The sequence below is a fragment of the Micropterus salmoides genome, unplaced genomic scaffold (genome assembly GCF_014851395.1).
Source record: "Micropterus salmoides isolate LMB-PRFRI ecotype aquatic unplaced genomic scaffold, ASM1485139v1 Ms_hic_scaffold_12, whole genome shotgun sequence".
In the NCBI taxonomy this organism is placed as follows: Eukaryota; Metazoa; Chordata; class Actinopteri; order Centrarchiformes; family Centrarchidae; genus Micropterus; species Micropterus salmoides.
The window spans coordinates 18,582,256-18,599,895 of NW_024040263.1; the positions used below are offsets into that span (position 1 = coordinate 18,582,256).

At 39.8% G+C, this 17,640-nt stretch overlaps 1 protein-coding gene across 1 annotated transcript in view; it reads left to right on the forward strand.

The window, feature by feature from the left end:
- The window catches only part of LOC119899612 (myosin-10-like), a 30,906-nt gene that overhangs the window by 11,961 nt on the left and 1,305 nt on the right, over positions 1–17,640 (forward strand). Inside the window, exons 12-23 of the mRNA XM_038714231.1 lie at positions 94–208; positions 4,481–4,674; positions 4,809–4,930; positions 5,031–5,100; positions 6,052–6,212; positions 6,732–6,840; positions 7,546–7,677; positions 7,797–8,003; positions 9,545–9,682; positions 9,899–10,022; positions 11,359–11,530; positions 17,330–17,606. Coding sequence (XP_038570159.1) covers positions 94–208; positions 4,481–4,674; positions 4,809–4,930; positions 5,031–5,100; positions 6,052–6,212; positions 6,732–6,840; positions 7,546–7,677; positions 7,797–8,003; positions 9,545–9,682; positions 9,899–10,022; positions 11,359–11,530; positions 17,330–17,606 — 1,821 coding nt within the window. The remainder of the gene's footprint in view (positions 1–93; positions 209–4,480; positions 4,675–4,808; positions 4,931–5,030; positions 5,101–6,051; positions 6,213–6,731; positions 6,841–7,545; positions 7,678–7,796; positions 8,004–9,544; positions 9,683–9,898; positions 10,023–11,358; positions 11,531–17,329; positions 17,607–17,640) is intronic.

The following is a 17,640-nucleotide window of genomic DNA, read 5'->3' on the forward strand; positions in this document are numbered from 1 at the left end:
GGAATCTGCTGCAAAAAATCCAGTACCAGTCAGACTGTAATTGTGGTATTGATTTCGTTCATATGACTGAGTTGTTCAACGTCTTTGTTACAGGTGGACTATAAGGCAGATGAGTGGCTAATGAAGAACATGGACCCCCTGAATGACAATGTGGCCACACTTCTTCATCAGTCAACTGATAAATTTGTGGCTGAACTTTGGAAAGATGGTAAGCTGCCACTAACACTACAAAACAGTACAAGATACAAGAAGGAGTTGCTTTTTAGTAACACATCCTTTAAGATTCATTATGTGTACCTGTTTGCTTATTCAATTAAAAATACGTCGATATGTCACTCACTCAAACCTACTACTAACAGCTGTCTGCTTTGTTGACCCAGGCCTATACATTTCTGATTTCTAAGGATTAACATCACCTTCCCCCCACTGTCTCTCTCTCTGTGTTGTAGAGATTCAGACCATTCAAAGGGCTTCATTCTATGACAATGTCACTAGTCTGGATGAGCCGGCAGGTGAATGACTGGGTCGTGCCGTAGCAGACCTGGGCCAAAATAATACTAGCTGAAAATGAACAGTTTTGGGTTGCGAAAACAAGCTGTTCACAGTGCTTGGTAGGCTAAATAATAAGCGCCTCCCAAGCAGGTTCTGATATATTTTTGCCCAGATCTGGCTGTATGTTTCACGCTTCAGCCGATGCTGTGTCCGTCATGGCTACAATGGCTCCCATTTGCTTCCAGGCTGCATGGCTCCCTTGTCTCAGCCAAAAGCAGTAGTGCCTAATTCCTCAACAAGTTAAAGTAGAATGTAAGCATCTGCTCCCTCTAGTCAAAATAGTGTGCTTTAATTTGTGTCAGTATTTTTGTAGGCGGACTTGAGTCTTGTGATCTTTGGTGCAGAAGTCTGGACTTCAAAGCTTATTTGTATTTTTGTCCCTCCTCTGTGATGTCACACGTCCACGAGCAAATTAAGGATTTGAAGCTTGACTGAAGAAAATGTAATGACATTAATTTCCCGCCATTCTCCTTCCTAGCCAGGATCACAGTAGCAGGGAGTTAAAACCAAATGTTGGTATTGGCTCTGAGCTCAGACAGCGAGCCATACATCACATCAGTTTAAATGTTGAAACTCCAGCTGTCTGTGACTCATCCAATACTTTAATTTAGTCGGATATTAATAAGTGACATAGTGTATATTTAATTGAGTGTTAAGTCCTGTGTTATTGCCAGATTATAAACAGATGTACTATGATGGATTAATCTGGTGATATATGTCACCAATTTATGTTATTATCAAGAATTCTCATGAAAAGACCAAAACCAACTGTGAATTGATCGCAATAATAATAATAATTGTCTGTGTATCCAAAGCCTGATTTAAATTATTCCTTTGTGCCATATAATGCCATTGATGCCTAAAAGTGATTAACAACAAATCATTGAGCCACACTGTTGCACTGGCTGACGTTGTCCTATTTATTTATTTATTTTTTTACAATACACATGGGAACTGTAGTTTATTATCATTATCTTACCTTCTAATCCTAACTCAAACTGTAAACTCAAGTCTGTAATCATCCTGTCAGGCCTGTATCTGTGTTAATGTAAAATGTACACAAGACTGCCTGTATCCTTGGTAACAGTGTTTTCAACGCCTTAAATGTTGACATCACACTGATGAGTGAAAACACTCACACCAGAAAACCATACTGTTAGTGCATTGCAGCATGTGGAATGTGGGACTTGTAGTCTTCGAACCAGCAGCACCCACACAACCCACACCACACATTGTGTAAACAAGATTACAGAACAATATTTATAACTTTAACTTTAGCATCCTGCCTCTGGCTAATATCTACATCTGTCCACTGCAGAGGAACCATCCACAACCTGGAGGAGTAATATAGTATACTAATGTAACATTAAATTATATTTTCAATATAACACTATACTTATATGTATAATATTAAAATTAATCATATGATGTCATTATGTTCATTGTAATTTCATATAATAGCTTACTATATAGCTCACCAATAGTATGATATTGATTCCAGTTATAGCGGTAGGACATCCAACTTTTTTAATGTCCCGCCCCATTCAGATATGGGCGGTTCATGAAAAGTGAAATTGAAGAGCTAATCAACTTTATATACAGTATAAAACATTGTTTTGACAAAAGGCACAGATATGGCTAAATGGCAAGCTAGCCTTCTCCATATTTTCTTCTTCAGTCTTACAGTTGATCTGGTGTTGAGGATCTTCCAGAGGATGATGTGGGCGGGCACATAATGAAAGTGGGCCGACAACGCATATCTCTCGCTCTTGTTTTTGTATAATGGGCTGCTTGGCCACCGAGCAGCAGGATAATCTATCCTCACACACTGTGCTTGTAAATAATTTTCCGGGTTCGCACATGTCTATTTTTAGGGGCAGACGCACTAGTGTTGTAGTACTCGAGACCGGGCTTGGTCTCTAGACCACTTTTTGATGGTCTTGATCTAGTCTCGGACTCGACCTCATTTGTACTCGGCCTTGTCTCGGTCTCGGACATTGAGGACTCGGGATTTTATTTCAAGACCATAATTTTGGGAAATCATTAAATTGCTTTTGCATTCATTCATTTGTTAACATCCTAACTTAGATTGGATGTAAAACTTATTGCTTGAAATGCAACCAATAACCCTAATTGACCCTTCGCTAAGCTACACCCCGAATACAAAGTTGACCAATCACAGAGCAATATAGGACTCTCTCTAACTGAGGTCCGACATTTTCATGGCTGTGCTCCATTCACTCTAATGCAAGGAGTCGTTTTCTAGCTTTTTTTTGCTATATTTTTCCAAGATGTGGTCAAAGCTGTTCCTGGGGCACCTGTTCCTGTCGCTACCCAGAGAGGTTGATAGGAGAAGTACAGTTTATTCTCTTTCCAAAACCTAAAATAAAGAAAAATTTCGGCTAATGTAATGTTAGTTAGTTAACGCTAGCTAACTTCCTACTGAATATAAAGTAATAAAGCCCTACTCATCTGCTTTTTAATGATTGTAATAGTGAATAGAGGCCTACCCAGCTTTACAAGAACAGTGTTGATCCTTAATATCGTTGTCTTTTGTCTCAATCGTCGGGGGATGTGGTGGTTCACTCTTACTGTGTGATCGGTATCCAGGAGTGCAGCAATAGACGGGGCAGCAATGGCAGTAATGATAATTATAGTAATCTACACTGAACAAAATTAGAAACACAACACTTTTGCATCTTGATATGCCACACCTGTGAGGTGAATGGATTATCTCGGCAAAGGAGAAGTGCTCAATGACACAGATTTTGACAGATTTGTAAACAATATTGGAGAGAAATGGGCCTTTTGTGTACATAGAAAAAGTCTTAGATCTTTGAGTTCAGCTCATGATGAATGGGGGTAAAAACAAGTGTTGCATTTATAATTTAGTTCAGTGTAATTTTTTTCAATAACAATATAACATGTTTAATAAAGGTTTGATGTAATTAATTTCAATCACAAATGAATTAGCACTTAATTTTTCTATTAAGATATTTTGTTGAGGAAAAGGGACTGAAAAAAGATTTTACTTAATTTAACTTATGCATTATTGTTGAAAAGATTTTATCATAATAGATTTGAATGTTCTACCTCAGATTTGTGAAGTGATCCACTGTTTGGCATCAAGTAGTTGATCTGACCAGAAAGAAAAGTTTAAAACCACAATTTCCATGTGCCTTCAAATTTTAAAGAAATAATGACATTTATCGTGTTTATTATCGATATCAAATGATATGACATTTTTTATCTTGATAACATTTTTGGCCATATTGCCCAGCTCTAGTGGATGGTAAACATGGAAAAGGAGTGTTGAATAAAGATGCTTTTAGCTCTAGTGTGTGTGTTTGTATATGAGTGTTTTAATGGGAATGTAGATCTTTCAGATCAATTTGAGAAGTACCTATGATGTTGTTCCGCATTTTATTGTGTGTCATGTAATGTGGGGAACTGGTCTTGGTCTCGACTTGATCTCAGCCCCTAAAAGTCTTTGTCTTGACTTGGTCTTGTTGTGGGTGGTCATGACTACAACACTAAGACGCACTGTAGAGCCGTGTCATAAGCAGTAAAAAGCTGCATCGTCTCTCATCCACTGTGACCAGAGAAAAGCCTTTCAATTCTCGCATTCAAATGTTGTTGATACTTAGTGAGTAAATCATATAAAAATTGTGTTTATTTCATATAGCACCCTGTATGTACAGACCCTTAGTCTTAGGAATAGATAAGCTACCCACTCCATCTCCATCTGCAGTAGCTAGTGGCAGTTCTAGACATAGAATTATACTTTGGTAGACTGCCATTGTTTTCATCCATCTGCACTTGGTCATGTAGCTACATTATGTCACTGTGTTGCTGCTGCTGTTCCTACAGTGCTTCTCTGCTCCCCAAGTCTTCCCACTCTAACCAGTTCTCCCCATCTCCCCACCAGTCGACCGCATCGTGGGCCTGGACCAGGTGGCAGGAATGAACGAGACAGCCTTTGGTGCCACCTACAAAACGAAAAAGGGCATGTTTCGTACAGTTGGACAGCTCTACAAGGAGTCGCTCACCAAGCTCATGGCCACACTGAGGAACACCAACCCCAACTTCGTCCGCTGCATCATCCCCAACCATGAAAAAAGAGTAAGTATGCTGACCCATAGAGAAAACACACAATAACAATCGGAGAAAAGATCTGTGAGAAATTGTATGATAGAAATCTAGAAGTATCCAAATACTTGTTTCTATTCTTAATGGTGTATTTGTTTCTTCTTCAGGCTGGTAAACTGGAGCCTCACCTGGTTCTGGACCAGCTGAGGTGTAATGGAGTCCTAGAGGGCATTCGTATCTGCAGACAGGGCTTCCCCAACCGCATCGTCTTCCAGGAGTTCAGACAGAGGTGACAGACAACAGAGATGCTTTTTTAACTCTTTACCTCAATTAACACAGAAAAGTTGGTTTCATTTTCAGTTTATATGCATGTTCTCTTTTGTTCACAGATATGAGATCCTAACACCCAACGCTATCCCCAAGGGATTCATGGATGGTAAACAAGCCTGTGAGAGAATGGTAGTGTTTTTTTTTTTATTTGCTGTATTTCGTTCTTAAAACGACTACCCTGGAAACAATAACATACTGTGTATTCTGCTGAGCTATTGAATTTAAGAACTGCTGGATCCCTCCTGTCAGGAGCTATGGAACCAGAGGAACTCAGAAACTAAAAGTGACTTACATATTTCTGTTTGCATTTCCATCTTATCTGAAGAATCATGAGGATTTACAAATTGAAACATTTTCACACATAAGGAAACAACAATACAGTTGTCCTGTTGTTCTTTGTATTTACTGTTGCATGACTCTGATGTTTGAGTTTGATGTAATGAATGAATGAAGAGGAGATGTGCAGAGGAGAAAGGGAGACCGGAAACTTCTGAGTCCCTGTCTCCACAGTGACAATCTGCTGAGTTTTTGATGGTTATTTATTCCTGCTTTTATCAGAAAATTAAGTACAATTTCTCTCATTTACTCCCTCCTGACTCCCGCTCTCTATCGCTTTTTAAAACGAGTCTGGCAACGAAGCCTAACTTTGGTTTTAACATGAATAAACAACACTAAGTGTCGACCCTTTTGTCTTAATATTGATAGTTGAGTACTTATTGTTTTATGAGTGAAGCACTACTCAAGTTGAAGCAGCCGCGCTGTCTGCGTTTTGATCAATCAGCTACCGTCCAAACTCCACCCCTCCAAGTTCCTGAACCATCAGAAAGTACTACAATGACTGTTTTTACACCTGGAACTGTCCTGCAGGAACTATATTTATAGTCCCTTGTTCCTCAAAAGCTTCTTGGCCCCCTTGAAAAACTCCTGCAGTGTAAACACCCTAACAGAAATACAGAAATGATTGTAATGTCAAACTGTTTCCCAAACTAGAAACATTTCCTAAATGTATTCAAACACAATGTGAATTTAACCATGCCCACAGAGGTAAACTCTTAAAAACTCTTCATTTGCCTTTTATAGATCCGAGCCCTGGAGCTGGACCCGAACCTGTTCCGTATTGGTCAGAGTAAGATCTTCTTCAGAACTGGTGTTCTGGCTCACCTGGAGGAGGAGAGAGATCTGAAGATCACTGACATCATCATTTACTTCCAGTCTGTGTGCCGTGGATACTTGGCACGCAAGTGAGTGTCAGATCTTTGTATCTAACTATTTCTTAGGTATGAACATATATCTGCGTTTGAATTCCCAGCATGCATCACATTGCTCAAACTACCCCCAGAAACAATGTATCAAATGACAATATGAAAGTAATGTGATACTGTGAAGGTTACTGGTAGTGATGAACCTACAGAGAATTGTCACCTGAATCTGCAGCTCTGCTTAGATTTACGGAGCTTTATTGTGAATTTCAACTTCTTGTTTAGCTGTCTGACCTAAACTTTAATGCTTTGGTTCACTGTCGCGGCTCTTCTAGCGTTATTTACAGCCGCAGCAGGAAACATCAGACAGATACAGTTAGCAGCTAGCTGGTGAACATAATGAAGCATTTAGCAGCTAAAGATCCAGATATTTCCCTCACGAGTTGGTAGTGACCAAAAAGAGCTAAAAGAGAATATTGGACTTCATATGACTTTCAAAACTTGGGTTTTCCCAGACACCGATTTGTCGCTTGTTATTATACCATTGTCTTCTTCCCATAGGGCCTTTGCTAAGAAGCAGCAGCAGTTGAGTGCCCTAAAGGTCCTTCAGAGGAACTGTGCTGCTTACTTGAAGCTGCGACACTGGCAGTGGTGGAGGCTCTTCACCAAGGTGAGAACCCTGACAGCTAAACCCCTGATGATCTGAGCGTTTTCAGAAATTAGTGATTTGACGCCTCAAAAATGTCTTCAGTTAAAATAAAAGACTAAACAGACGATAAAGAATACTAAAATGTGTCCGCTAGTCCTCATCAGGAAACTGAGTTTGCTGAGTTGCTGTGTAAAGGTCCGTAAGAAAAGAAATAAAATTTATTTGATAAAATATCGATATATTGAATATTTTTCCCTGCTTGCCTTTGACATTGTTTTTTTGTTTGTGATTGCGGGCTGTTGGGAGACGCTATACACCTATAAACTAAAGTGAGCCCTAGACAGAGTGGATTGTAAAAACAGGAAGCTGTTTGTGGAGTTTAAGTCGACGCTATGCGACCCGCAGCAAATACTGTTGCTACTACTAAATATTGTATCTAAAAGCTCATCTAATCATAACATTTTTTTACTGAAATTCATTTGATTGATTTTTTTCATTGCTTAATACATTCTGCTACTCATTTAGGAATTTATTATTTTATTTTTGTTATATACTACTGGGAAGTGCTGACAAAAATGTGATTATAGATGTCAATAAAAGGTAAACCCTACTGGTGTTTTTCATTCCTTGACCAGTATGACCATGAAAGAGTTATTAAATTGCATTGTGTGGGGTATTAAACCCTGGTTGATTCTCTCGCTCTCTCTCTCTCTCGCTCTCTCTCAGGTGAAGCCTCTGCTGCAGGTCACCAGGCAGGAGGAGGAGATGCAAGCCAAAGACGAGGAGCTGATAAAAGTGAAGGAGAGACAGCTCAAGGTGGAGAATGAGCTGGTGGAGATGGAGAGGAAACACCAACAGGTAAACGCATCCAAAGTTACTTCAGAGAAACCTCATTCATTTTTGGTAGACAATTGAAGTAACTAACCTCGTAGCTAATAAGGCTGGATAAGTTATTTCAAACTGTTCCCTCTGTCCAGCTCATAGAGGAGAAGAATATCCTAGCAGAGCAACTCCACGCGGAGACGGAGCTGTTCGCCGAGGCCGAAGAGATGAGAGTTCGTCTGCTTTCTAGGAAGCAAGAGTTGGAGGAGATCCTTCATGACCTGGAGTCCAGGGTGGAGGAAGAGGAGGAGAGGAACCAGAGCCTGCAGAATGAGAAGAAGAAGATGCAGTCACACATCCAGGTTGATATCGTCACCTAATTCAACTTAACTTCTCTCTCCTGCGTCTGTTTTGACGTGCTTTTTTCCAAATTGATTTGATGTTATTGATCTTCACACAGAACATTATACAACATCAACAGATTTTCTTTATCTGTGAGTGAAGGGATCCTACATAAACTCATCCTTTTCTACCAAAGTTTGAGTAATTTTACGTTAGATATTTCTGCATTTCTTTCTTCTCTGGGCTCTTATCACTGGTCTGAAGTGGTTTCAGAGTACTTGGTGCACTCAGTGAAGAAGTGAAGCTCTGTCTCAATGACTTGTAGGTCACAGGCTTGTCTTCTGTTGGTAGCCATGTTTGTCTGCGTCCACTTGTTGCGAAGGCCAGGCGGTGTCTATGCCTTAGTTGATATTTTTTTTCAACATTTTATCAGCTGTAGTGTTGAGATACGGGCTCATTTATTGCTGCATTCTATTGCCAAATAATAATTGATGAGTTTTTTGGGGAATTCTTTACAAAAGATGAAGTTGTTTTTGTTTAAATTGTGTATAATTTGATTAAACTGGCCTTAATATCTTCAGCTGCAGGCCTTCTGTGCTACATTCCTCTGTACTCTTGATAGAATTGTTCAGGGTTTCCACTGGATGTTTTCCCAATTTGAAACAAATCACACTATTTGATTGGGTACCAAAGTCCACTATCGTAAAGTGCTGTTGGTTCAGTAACTGCTTTGAATATTTTCAGCCAGATTTAAATCACATGTTTGTACTGACCTATGTATGGTATAAAATGCTGTTTTTTTCCTTTAGTTCTTTCACAGCAAATAAAATTTATGTTTCCTCTAGAGATTTTTTCCATGTTTTGGGGCTTTTCTGAAAGAGAGCTACTTTGTTTTTTTCAATATTTGTCAACATTTCCTTCTTTTGTGCCTCTTTGATGGCTCTGCTTTAGTCTTGAGAGACACACACACTATGCCAACACATGCGCACTGACGCCCCAGAGTAAGGGTTACAATTTTGGATTAATTTACGCACTTTAAAAACATTTGTTGAAAGTTTTTTTTCTTTTTAAATGTTTATTTACAGCATTAAACATTGAAATGTATATTGTAATAGGCTGTATATTAACTTTATAGGGAGAAAACTGGTAGTTCTATTTTAAAATCAGACGTTGAGCACCCCTATATGGCCAAAATGGCATGATCCTTGTTTCGCTGTGAAGCTTCGACTGAGATTTACAGTCGAATCAGGCTCCGCCCATCGAAGCATCGAATCTTTGACTATTCAGGGTCAGCCCTACAATAAACATTTGATTTCAGTACCACAGGAAGACAGACCTGGCTCTGTCTGGTAATCCATTCATATAGAGGTTGATACATGAAGAACTGACTCCACACAGTCTCGTCTAACAAATCTGATCAAAACACACTAAATCGCTGAGTTTGTGAGTGTTAAACTCTAAAGTTTTTACTTTGTCACTTTATAAACTTCAGTGTTCAGACTTCACCCTTGTCGCATTAGATTGGTTATGAATCTTTATGTGTGTGTTTTCTTCTCCACAGGACTTGGAGGAGCAGCTCGATGAGGAGGAAGCTGCAAGGCAGAAGCTGCAACTGGACAAAGTGACAGCTGAGGCGAAGATCAAGAAAATGGAGGAGGACATTCTCCTGCTGGAAGACCAAAACTCCAAGTTCCTCAAGGTGAGTGGATTATATGATGGGTCAAACAAGAACCAGAATGCAGAGTAAGTCCTTCAAGTTGAGATTGTAAAAAGTATAAGGTGATGGATGAGGCAGTGCAACACAAAATACAGGTCACTTTAGTTTGATTTTTAAGTCTTCATAACTTTTCACCTCTGCACAGTAGTTGTGTCTTAAGGCCTCCAGTCTGACCCACACTTAATTTTACCCCAACAGGAGAAGAAGCTGCTGGAGGACAGGATTGGCGAGATGACCTCCCAGCTCACGGAGGAGGAGGAGAAAGCAAAGAACCTTGGCAAGATCAAGAACAAGCAGGAGATGATGATGGTTGACCTGGAGGGTAAGGCACTCTGATGTGCAGCAAGTCGCTGTTACTGGCTCTATTTTCTGTCCAAGAACAGGGAACATTTACTAGAACAGACACAAAGTAATAGATGGGGTGGGCACTGTTGCAACAGCTCAAATGGTAGAATGGGGTCAAGAATAGATAATGTCCTCAAAGCAAGAGGAAGAATTAAGTCTTTTTTTACAGGTTTAAAGGTTTTGTTTAATTTACCTTTTACAGCTGTACAATGAGTGAACCTTTAAATGCATACTTCAGGTCTTCAGTGACTAGGGACTTATTCACTCTGTCTAATTCACTCATTTCATCCAATAAAGCACATAATCCTGCTATTCCTCAAACTATTTGTTTTTAACAATGTTCTGGTGTCAAAAATGTTAAAAGGAATTGTTCTTCTCATGTTTTTCTGTAAAAAGATTGTTGGATCACTACAGACCGAGAAGTATGGAAGAGTGTTTATCTTTCTTATTCACAGTATTCTGGAGGTCATGGCGGGATATGAGTGTTTTCCTTTTTGGCCTCACGATGGCGCTGTTATGTCACTGTTAGTATGAATATGTACCGACACAATGATAAAAAAGTTATTTTATATCAGCTTACTGTCACAGTAATAGCACCTGGGTGTCAGGTGAAGTGCAGAGCAGCGGTTTCTTTGTTCCTGAAGGGTTTTGATGACTGTAACAAAGATGTACCTGAGGCCACTGATGAAGAGGAATTTGTTTTTGTTCCATCAGGTCAAAATTAAAAACACTGAATTGGAGTTTGAGTCGGTCCATGCGTGCTTAATCCACAAAACAGTGTGTGCACAACCATGTTATCGTGACCTCCAGCAAGTGACTGATTTGTTTACTGTGCTGAATAATGGGAGTTCATGAGAAGTTACAGTAAACATGAAATATAACAGTCGAATTAAAATAAAAATAAAACAATCTGACATCTATACAAGATTGTTAAAAAATGTAATAAATGACAGATATATTTTTATGTGTTTGTTATTGTTAACGATACATTCTGAAAAGTGTACAGGTGATATGATTTGAACATAAGACTTGATCGGCATTGTATAAGTGCCCAAGACCTGAGTATGTAGGAATGTTTGAAAAAACTCCGGTGCATTTAAAGCTAAAGCAGCTAATCTGATTACATTAGTTGTATCGGCTGTTAGCAATTAGGTGTTGTGACCTCTTCTTACCTCGTGTGACCCCTCAGTAACTTGTGACTTTGCCATTTAACTCTGAGATTAACTTTAGCCAAAAGTTGTTTTTTAATAATTACATGGCTATGTTTGATTTTGCATTTTGTTCATGATTCATGTGATTTTGCCTCCCTTCAGAGCGTTTAAAGAAGGAGGAGAAAACGCGTCAGGAGCTGGAGAAGGCCAAACGCAAACTGGATGCTGAGACGACCGACCTGCAGGACCAGATTGTGGAACTTCAGGCTCAGATAGAGGAGCTGAAGATCCAACTGGCCAAAAAGGAGGAGGAGCTGCAGGCTGCTCTGGCCAGGTCAGTCATAGACATACAAACCTATGAAAGTACACACAACTGAAAGGACTGCATCAGACACCTTCTGCAAAATATAAAGTGCTGAGGAATTTTAGCAGTTATAGTTTACTATACCAACAGATGAATTGTGTTAGTATGCAGATGAGCATACGCTTTTTAATCTATCTCTATATACATATTAACACACAGGCAGATGCTGTAATGGACACTGAAATAATGCTGTGATTTGTTCACTCTTGGTACAAATCTTATATTTTGGTGTTGGACATTAGATTGAAGGTTTGAAGACGTCAGTGTTATGAAAACTCAGTTGCTTGAATCCTGACTGGACAGCAGGCAGAAAGGTTTTACAGAATTCATGGTTCAGTTTGACACTTAAATGTGATAGCATGAACATTTTCTTTTCTTAATTTTTTATTGATCAAACAGTTACACTGAATACAGAGCACTTTAACAATGTATTATGTTTTAGTGCTGGGCAAGTTAACGTGTTATCACGTTGACACATTAATTAATTAACACCGACAATTATTTGATCTCACGTTAACGCAGTTTTCACCATCATTATTTTTTGAAAGTCCATTGCTCACTGGCTCTGAATACACATACAGTCAAACTATGGGTCACAGGAGGGGTGGGATGTTGATCAGCCTGCAAATCACCCACCCAAACAAGCAGCGGAGGGAGGCTTCGGCAGACTACGTTGGATGCAGCATGTGGGAGAAGTAGATAAACAAAAGCAAGACAAGCGATCCAACGCCATAGCAAAGTGGATAGCTACACACTGGATGCTGATTAGTATTGGTGAAGATGTCGGTCTTAGAAACATTTTAAAACGAACGCGAGTAAATGGCAGGCACTCTATGGATAGTAGCCATGGTAACGGCTTCTTCAGTGTGCTACACAGCTGTAGCCTATTTAACTTAAGTTAAAATTATAGGCTATATAACTTTACCTGATTGGCCTTCATCTAGTTTTGCAGGGATGCTCTGCTGTGCGAATTCCCTCCTGTTGATGTCCTGTTTAGTAAACCGTAATAGATTCTGGAAACAGCGAGGATCAGTCTCTCTCTCAGTCTCTCTTCCAATGATTTGTGCTGCGCGTCGTGTACAAAAAGTTAAAGACAATTCAACTTTGGCAACTGCCGGGCGTGAGGCGAGCATAACTGCAACAGTTTCACAGGAACGCAACTGCTTGTTGCTACCAACCCCTTCACCTCACTCTAACAGTGACACTTGCTACTGAACACAGACTGTTTATGCTGCTCCTGATAAAAGAAAAATGTTTCTGCTGAAACAGGAAAACAGATTTATATGTTAACCTGTTGCTCAGAAGGTGCCTGTTATGATCGTGGCTCTGGACTCTAACTTGTTTTAACAAGCTAGATAAAAGGTAATGCCCTGGCAGTGGCAGATAGCTTTGATTTTATATTTTATTTGATTACAGTTAGAGCTGCAGCTAACAATGATTTTAGTACTCAAAGCTTCTATTATAATCAGATTATTTCACTGATTCATCGTTTAAGAAGTACTTTTGCTTGGCGGCGACCCCCCCTTCCCAACGGTACTGGGATCAGCTGTGCCAGTTAACTCCTGACTGTGACTTTACAACCCAAACTCACGGCCCAACCAGGAGTACAACAAACACGTGTGTACATTTTCATCTGAGGTCTGCGGCTTACTTTAATCGTGATTAAATTTTTTAATCGGTGCCAGCACTAGTATTTTTTTTAGGTTTATCTTAAAGCTGTCAACACATAGGCCTCTTTTTCCCCATTACCTCTTACACTCCCTCTCAGCCTGTAAGCACAATTGCAGCTGACATGCTACAAAAATACTGACAGTCAGCTCATTTCAAAACATGATTCCACAAAAACTGGGGAAAACGGAAGAGAAGATATAACGAGAAAATCTAGAGGAATTAAATTTGTAGTAAGTAAGTATGTGTTGGATCAGTGCAATGAAACTAACAAACATCTTTAGGCCAGACGGCTGCCTTAGAGGTGGCTGCTGAATTCCAGTTTAATATATTACCTCTTTTTGCCAACAGTCAAGCAAATGCTATTATATCATTTAATTTATTGTTTAGTGGCTGTTCATTGACTGGAAGCTCAAAGATATGAAGTGTTTGGCCTCAAGCTTATTAACATTTCTGAAGCACCTGATGATAATGTGCCTTACCTCTTGGCTTTTAAATTTAACATGACATTCAAATGTACAAAAGTATTCATATTTGAGCCTTTGCAATGATGCAGACATTATTTCAGCTAAACGACAGCATTTGAATTATTTATCCACGTGTAGTAAATCAAAAGCCTCGTGCTGAAGCATACAGTTCACTGAAGTGTTTTTACAGCCACTATGAGGCAGATGTACTCCTCAGAACTCGCATCACTACAAACCTAAACTGCTCTTTTCAGTGTGTAATGTGCAGCTTCACTTACAGCACTTCACTAGTGATGTACATCTCACCTCCATGACCGCTGCACTCCACACTGTGGTACAGCCCAGTCAATAGGAAGAACTAAAATAGACGTTAGAACAAAGACAACACTGAGTTGACTCTGACTTAAAGCAGCTAACGTCTGCTAAGTCAGCCTACTCCCTGCGCCCAGCTGCAGTGTTTGTGTTCGGCGACACCGGCTGAGACCTTTTCTCTTTGAGGCAGCCGTGTCTGATTACAGGCAGATTGATGTTGATTGATTCTCTCAGTCCTGGGCTTTGCAGCGTTTTTTCCACAAGAAGCAATGGAGCAGTGGAGGACAAACTATTAAGAAGTCAGAAGATTTTTGTCTTTTATGTCCTGATTGTGAAAAACGTTACCAGTTACAGCTGTAGAAGACAAGCGTCTTACCACTCTATCCCTGCAACAAAATATTTTCTTAATTTAGCTCCTCCGTTTATCCTGATTTTCCACACGGGGAAAGATATTCTAGGCATAATGTTAATTACATTCCCATTTAGCCGTCACAAGACTGCATGCAGATGAGGTAAACAACTGCGGAGGTCTTTGCTCTGAAGGTCAGCTGAGATCATTTTAATGTGGTGTCTCAGTAGTTTCCTCCTTACACCAGGCCAATCGTCCAGACTGTGGGGGTCAATGTCTGTCTGGCTAATTTCACACGCAGAAATCATCAGTTTATTCACAGCCCCAGATAATTAAGCTGTCATTAAACTTGGTGTGCCTCATTTTGAATTCAGCAGCTATTCTGAGAACAATTGTTATAATTGTTTGGAAAACGGGGAATTACTTTTATGTGGGTCATTAGTGCCTTCATCAAACACTGTGGCATTATGTTAATTATATAACTTAATCATTATGATATTCAGTGTGTTTATTGCTGGGTTTCTAAGTAAGAGAGGAATGTTAAGGTTGTTGCAGCCAACACGAATTTTACTTTTTACTACAGCAAACAAATTATTACTCTGTTGATCTTCTGACAGAACACACACACAATTTAAGTGCACAGCTTCAGCAGTGAACAGTTCACCACACTGCCACCCTGTGTGCACTGGAGGCCTAGTTCATTCAAATAAATTACATCATTGACTTGACTTTCATTTAATGTACAGGTTGTTACTTTATATAGACAATAAGTTTAAATAATTACAACAAACATTTACATCCCTTTGTTCTTGTGTTTGAGGACCGAAATATCCTCATATAAAAAAGACAAAACTAAATATTAAAACTGAAAAATACTAAATATAAATGAATAAACTGTATGAATCTATTTTATGTTTGCTTATTGCTAAAAATATGTAGTTAAATATTTAGTTGAAAAATCTGAAATAACTAAAAAAAACTGAAAGAAGTAGAAGTGGCGGTTAAAATGAGAGTGCTGACAGAAGATGAACATTTCATGTTAAAAGGGACTATATGTAAGTTTTTCAATGAAATTAATCAAATTGCCATTGCCTTATTGTCAATGGGTCAAAACTCACTTAGAAGTGAAGCACACGCCTGTTTTCTCCGTTGCTTGCATCAGCCACTATTCTGCTTTTAATGTGGGTCTCCAGGTCGGATTCAGCTCTGTACGCGCTCCCGAGCCTCTTTCATACTACAGCAACAACACGGCAGCTAACGACATGCAGTCCACTAACACCATAAAACAACCGGCTCAAAGCAAAACAAAGGCTCCACGTAAGGATACAAAACAACAATAAAGGTTTATGTGCTGAAGCCCATCAGACCAAACAGGTTCATCAGGTGATGTCGAGTAAGAACAAAGTGAGTATTAGTAAAGCTGGAGAAACGCAGAGAAAGTCACGTTAGCTCGCCGGCTAACGCTGAACAGTTGCTAATGTGATCTGGTCCAAAGTTGTATAACGTTAGTTGGTGAAGTAATATGGAAAGCTAACGCGACCGTGTTACTATTCTGTGTGCCACTGATGATTTAGCCTGAGAGAGGACGTAACGGTAAAATGCAAATGTGGAGCGATTTGTTTACTAACGTTAGCCTATAGTGATGCAGCCAGCTAACGCTACAGTAGCTCGGACCTGCCGCTGTTTGCTTCGTAACACTCCGTTTGTGTTCATTGTGGTTTTTATATACAGTACCAATAACGTTACTCAGGTACACAGCTTCTCCACCTCTCACTCGCTGTAACTAACGTGACCACATAACACAAAACACTGCAACAAAACGGCCACAACAACACAAAGAAGAGCCATCCACTATCACTAGACTCTAAATGTTATAAAGTGTGACACAATCGCATTATAATATTCAGTCCAGCTCACTAACCGTTTCATTATCATCCAATACATGTAGTTGTGCTGACACTGCTGAGCCTCCGTGACAGATTCACAGAAAGTAAAGATAGTTACTGAAAGCAGCAGGCGAGCTAACGATGTAGCACGTCGGCTAAATGCAGTAAATGTAACGTTATCATGTAACGAGCATGGATTAGTTCTGCATGCAGCTGATACAACTATTACTGTAACGTTGCAGTGGGAGTTTACCCGAGTTTCCAGCTCTGTCTGTTCTCCCTGTCTGTCTATAGCCGCTGTCACTCTGCCTTTTTTCGGGAGTATTGTGCCGATATGCGGCTCGCTGCGCTGAATGAAAGGTACGCCGCCGGTGTTGATCTGCCTCTGAGACGGGAACGTTGAATTAACAGAGCCTGAACATGTCTGAAGAAAAGCCACAGCCAGCATGCTGGTGTTCCTGCGTTTATTGTATTTCTGTATGAAAGTGGTTGTGTTTCGGATTATGCTCGTTTATGAGTTCAAACGAGCACGCGTACGAGCACACACCTGGTTGCAATCTTAGAACCGCTCCGCTAGTGGTCGCTGAAAACTACATAATGCCCCTTTAAAGTGTGAGATCTGAGAAAAGTTTAAGAATTGCTTAAAGTGAAGGTTGAAAGGAGTGGAAATGTCAGATGAAGTGTGGGTGATTACAGGGTCAATTGAAGTGGAAGTCCTGAAAGCAGTTGTGAATCAGCAGTGGAAGTTGTTGAAGTTTTTTTGTTTAAAAGGTGAAGACCAGAAAGGGTTTTAAGTATCAGTTCAAGAGTAAGCTCTAAAAAGGAGTGGAGGCTCCAGTTGAAGTGTATTATTTGAGGACCAAAATATTCTCACTCTAGATTCTTATGATAAAACTAAATAGTAAACAGTTAAAAAAAAAAACACATTGACTTTACCTGAGATATAAACTATAGAAGAAATCTTTGGAAATTCAGATCCTCAGCTGGAGGTCTAAGCTAAGTAGATGTTTTCATTGTTTTTATTACGAGGAAGCGTGGTTAGAGTCTACTTTGTGAAACTGACTTGTGTTCTTTGTGTCTCAACCAGGAGTAATGAGGAGACCGTCCAGAAGAACAACGCCTTGAAGCAGGTTCGGGAGCTGCAGGCCCAGCTAGCTGAGCTTCAGGAGGATCTGGAGTCAGAGAAGATGTGTCGAACTAAAGCTGAAAAGCTTAAGAGGGACCTGAGTGAGGAGCTCGAGGCTCTGAAGACAGAGCTTGAGGACACGCTGGATACTACGGCTGCCCAGCAGGAGCTTAGGTGCTTGTTTAAAGCTTGTTTATCAATGATGATAAAGGGGAAGTCCACAGATTTTACACATCAAGTCTGTTCACAGGTCTTGGGGAGTACTACTGCAT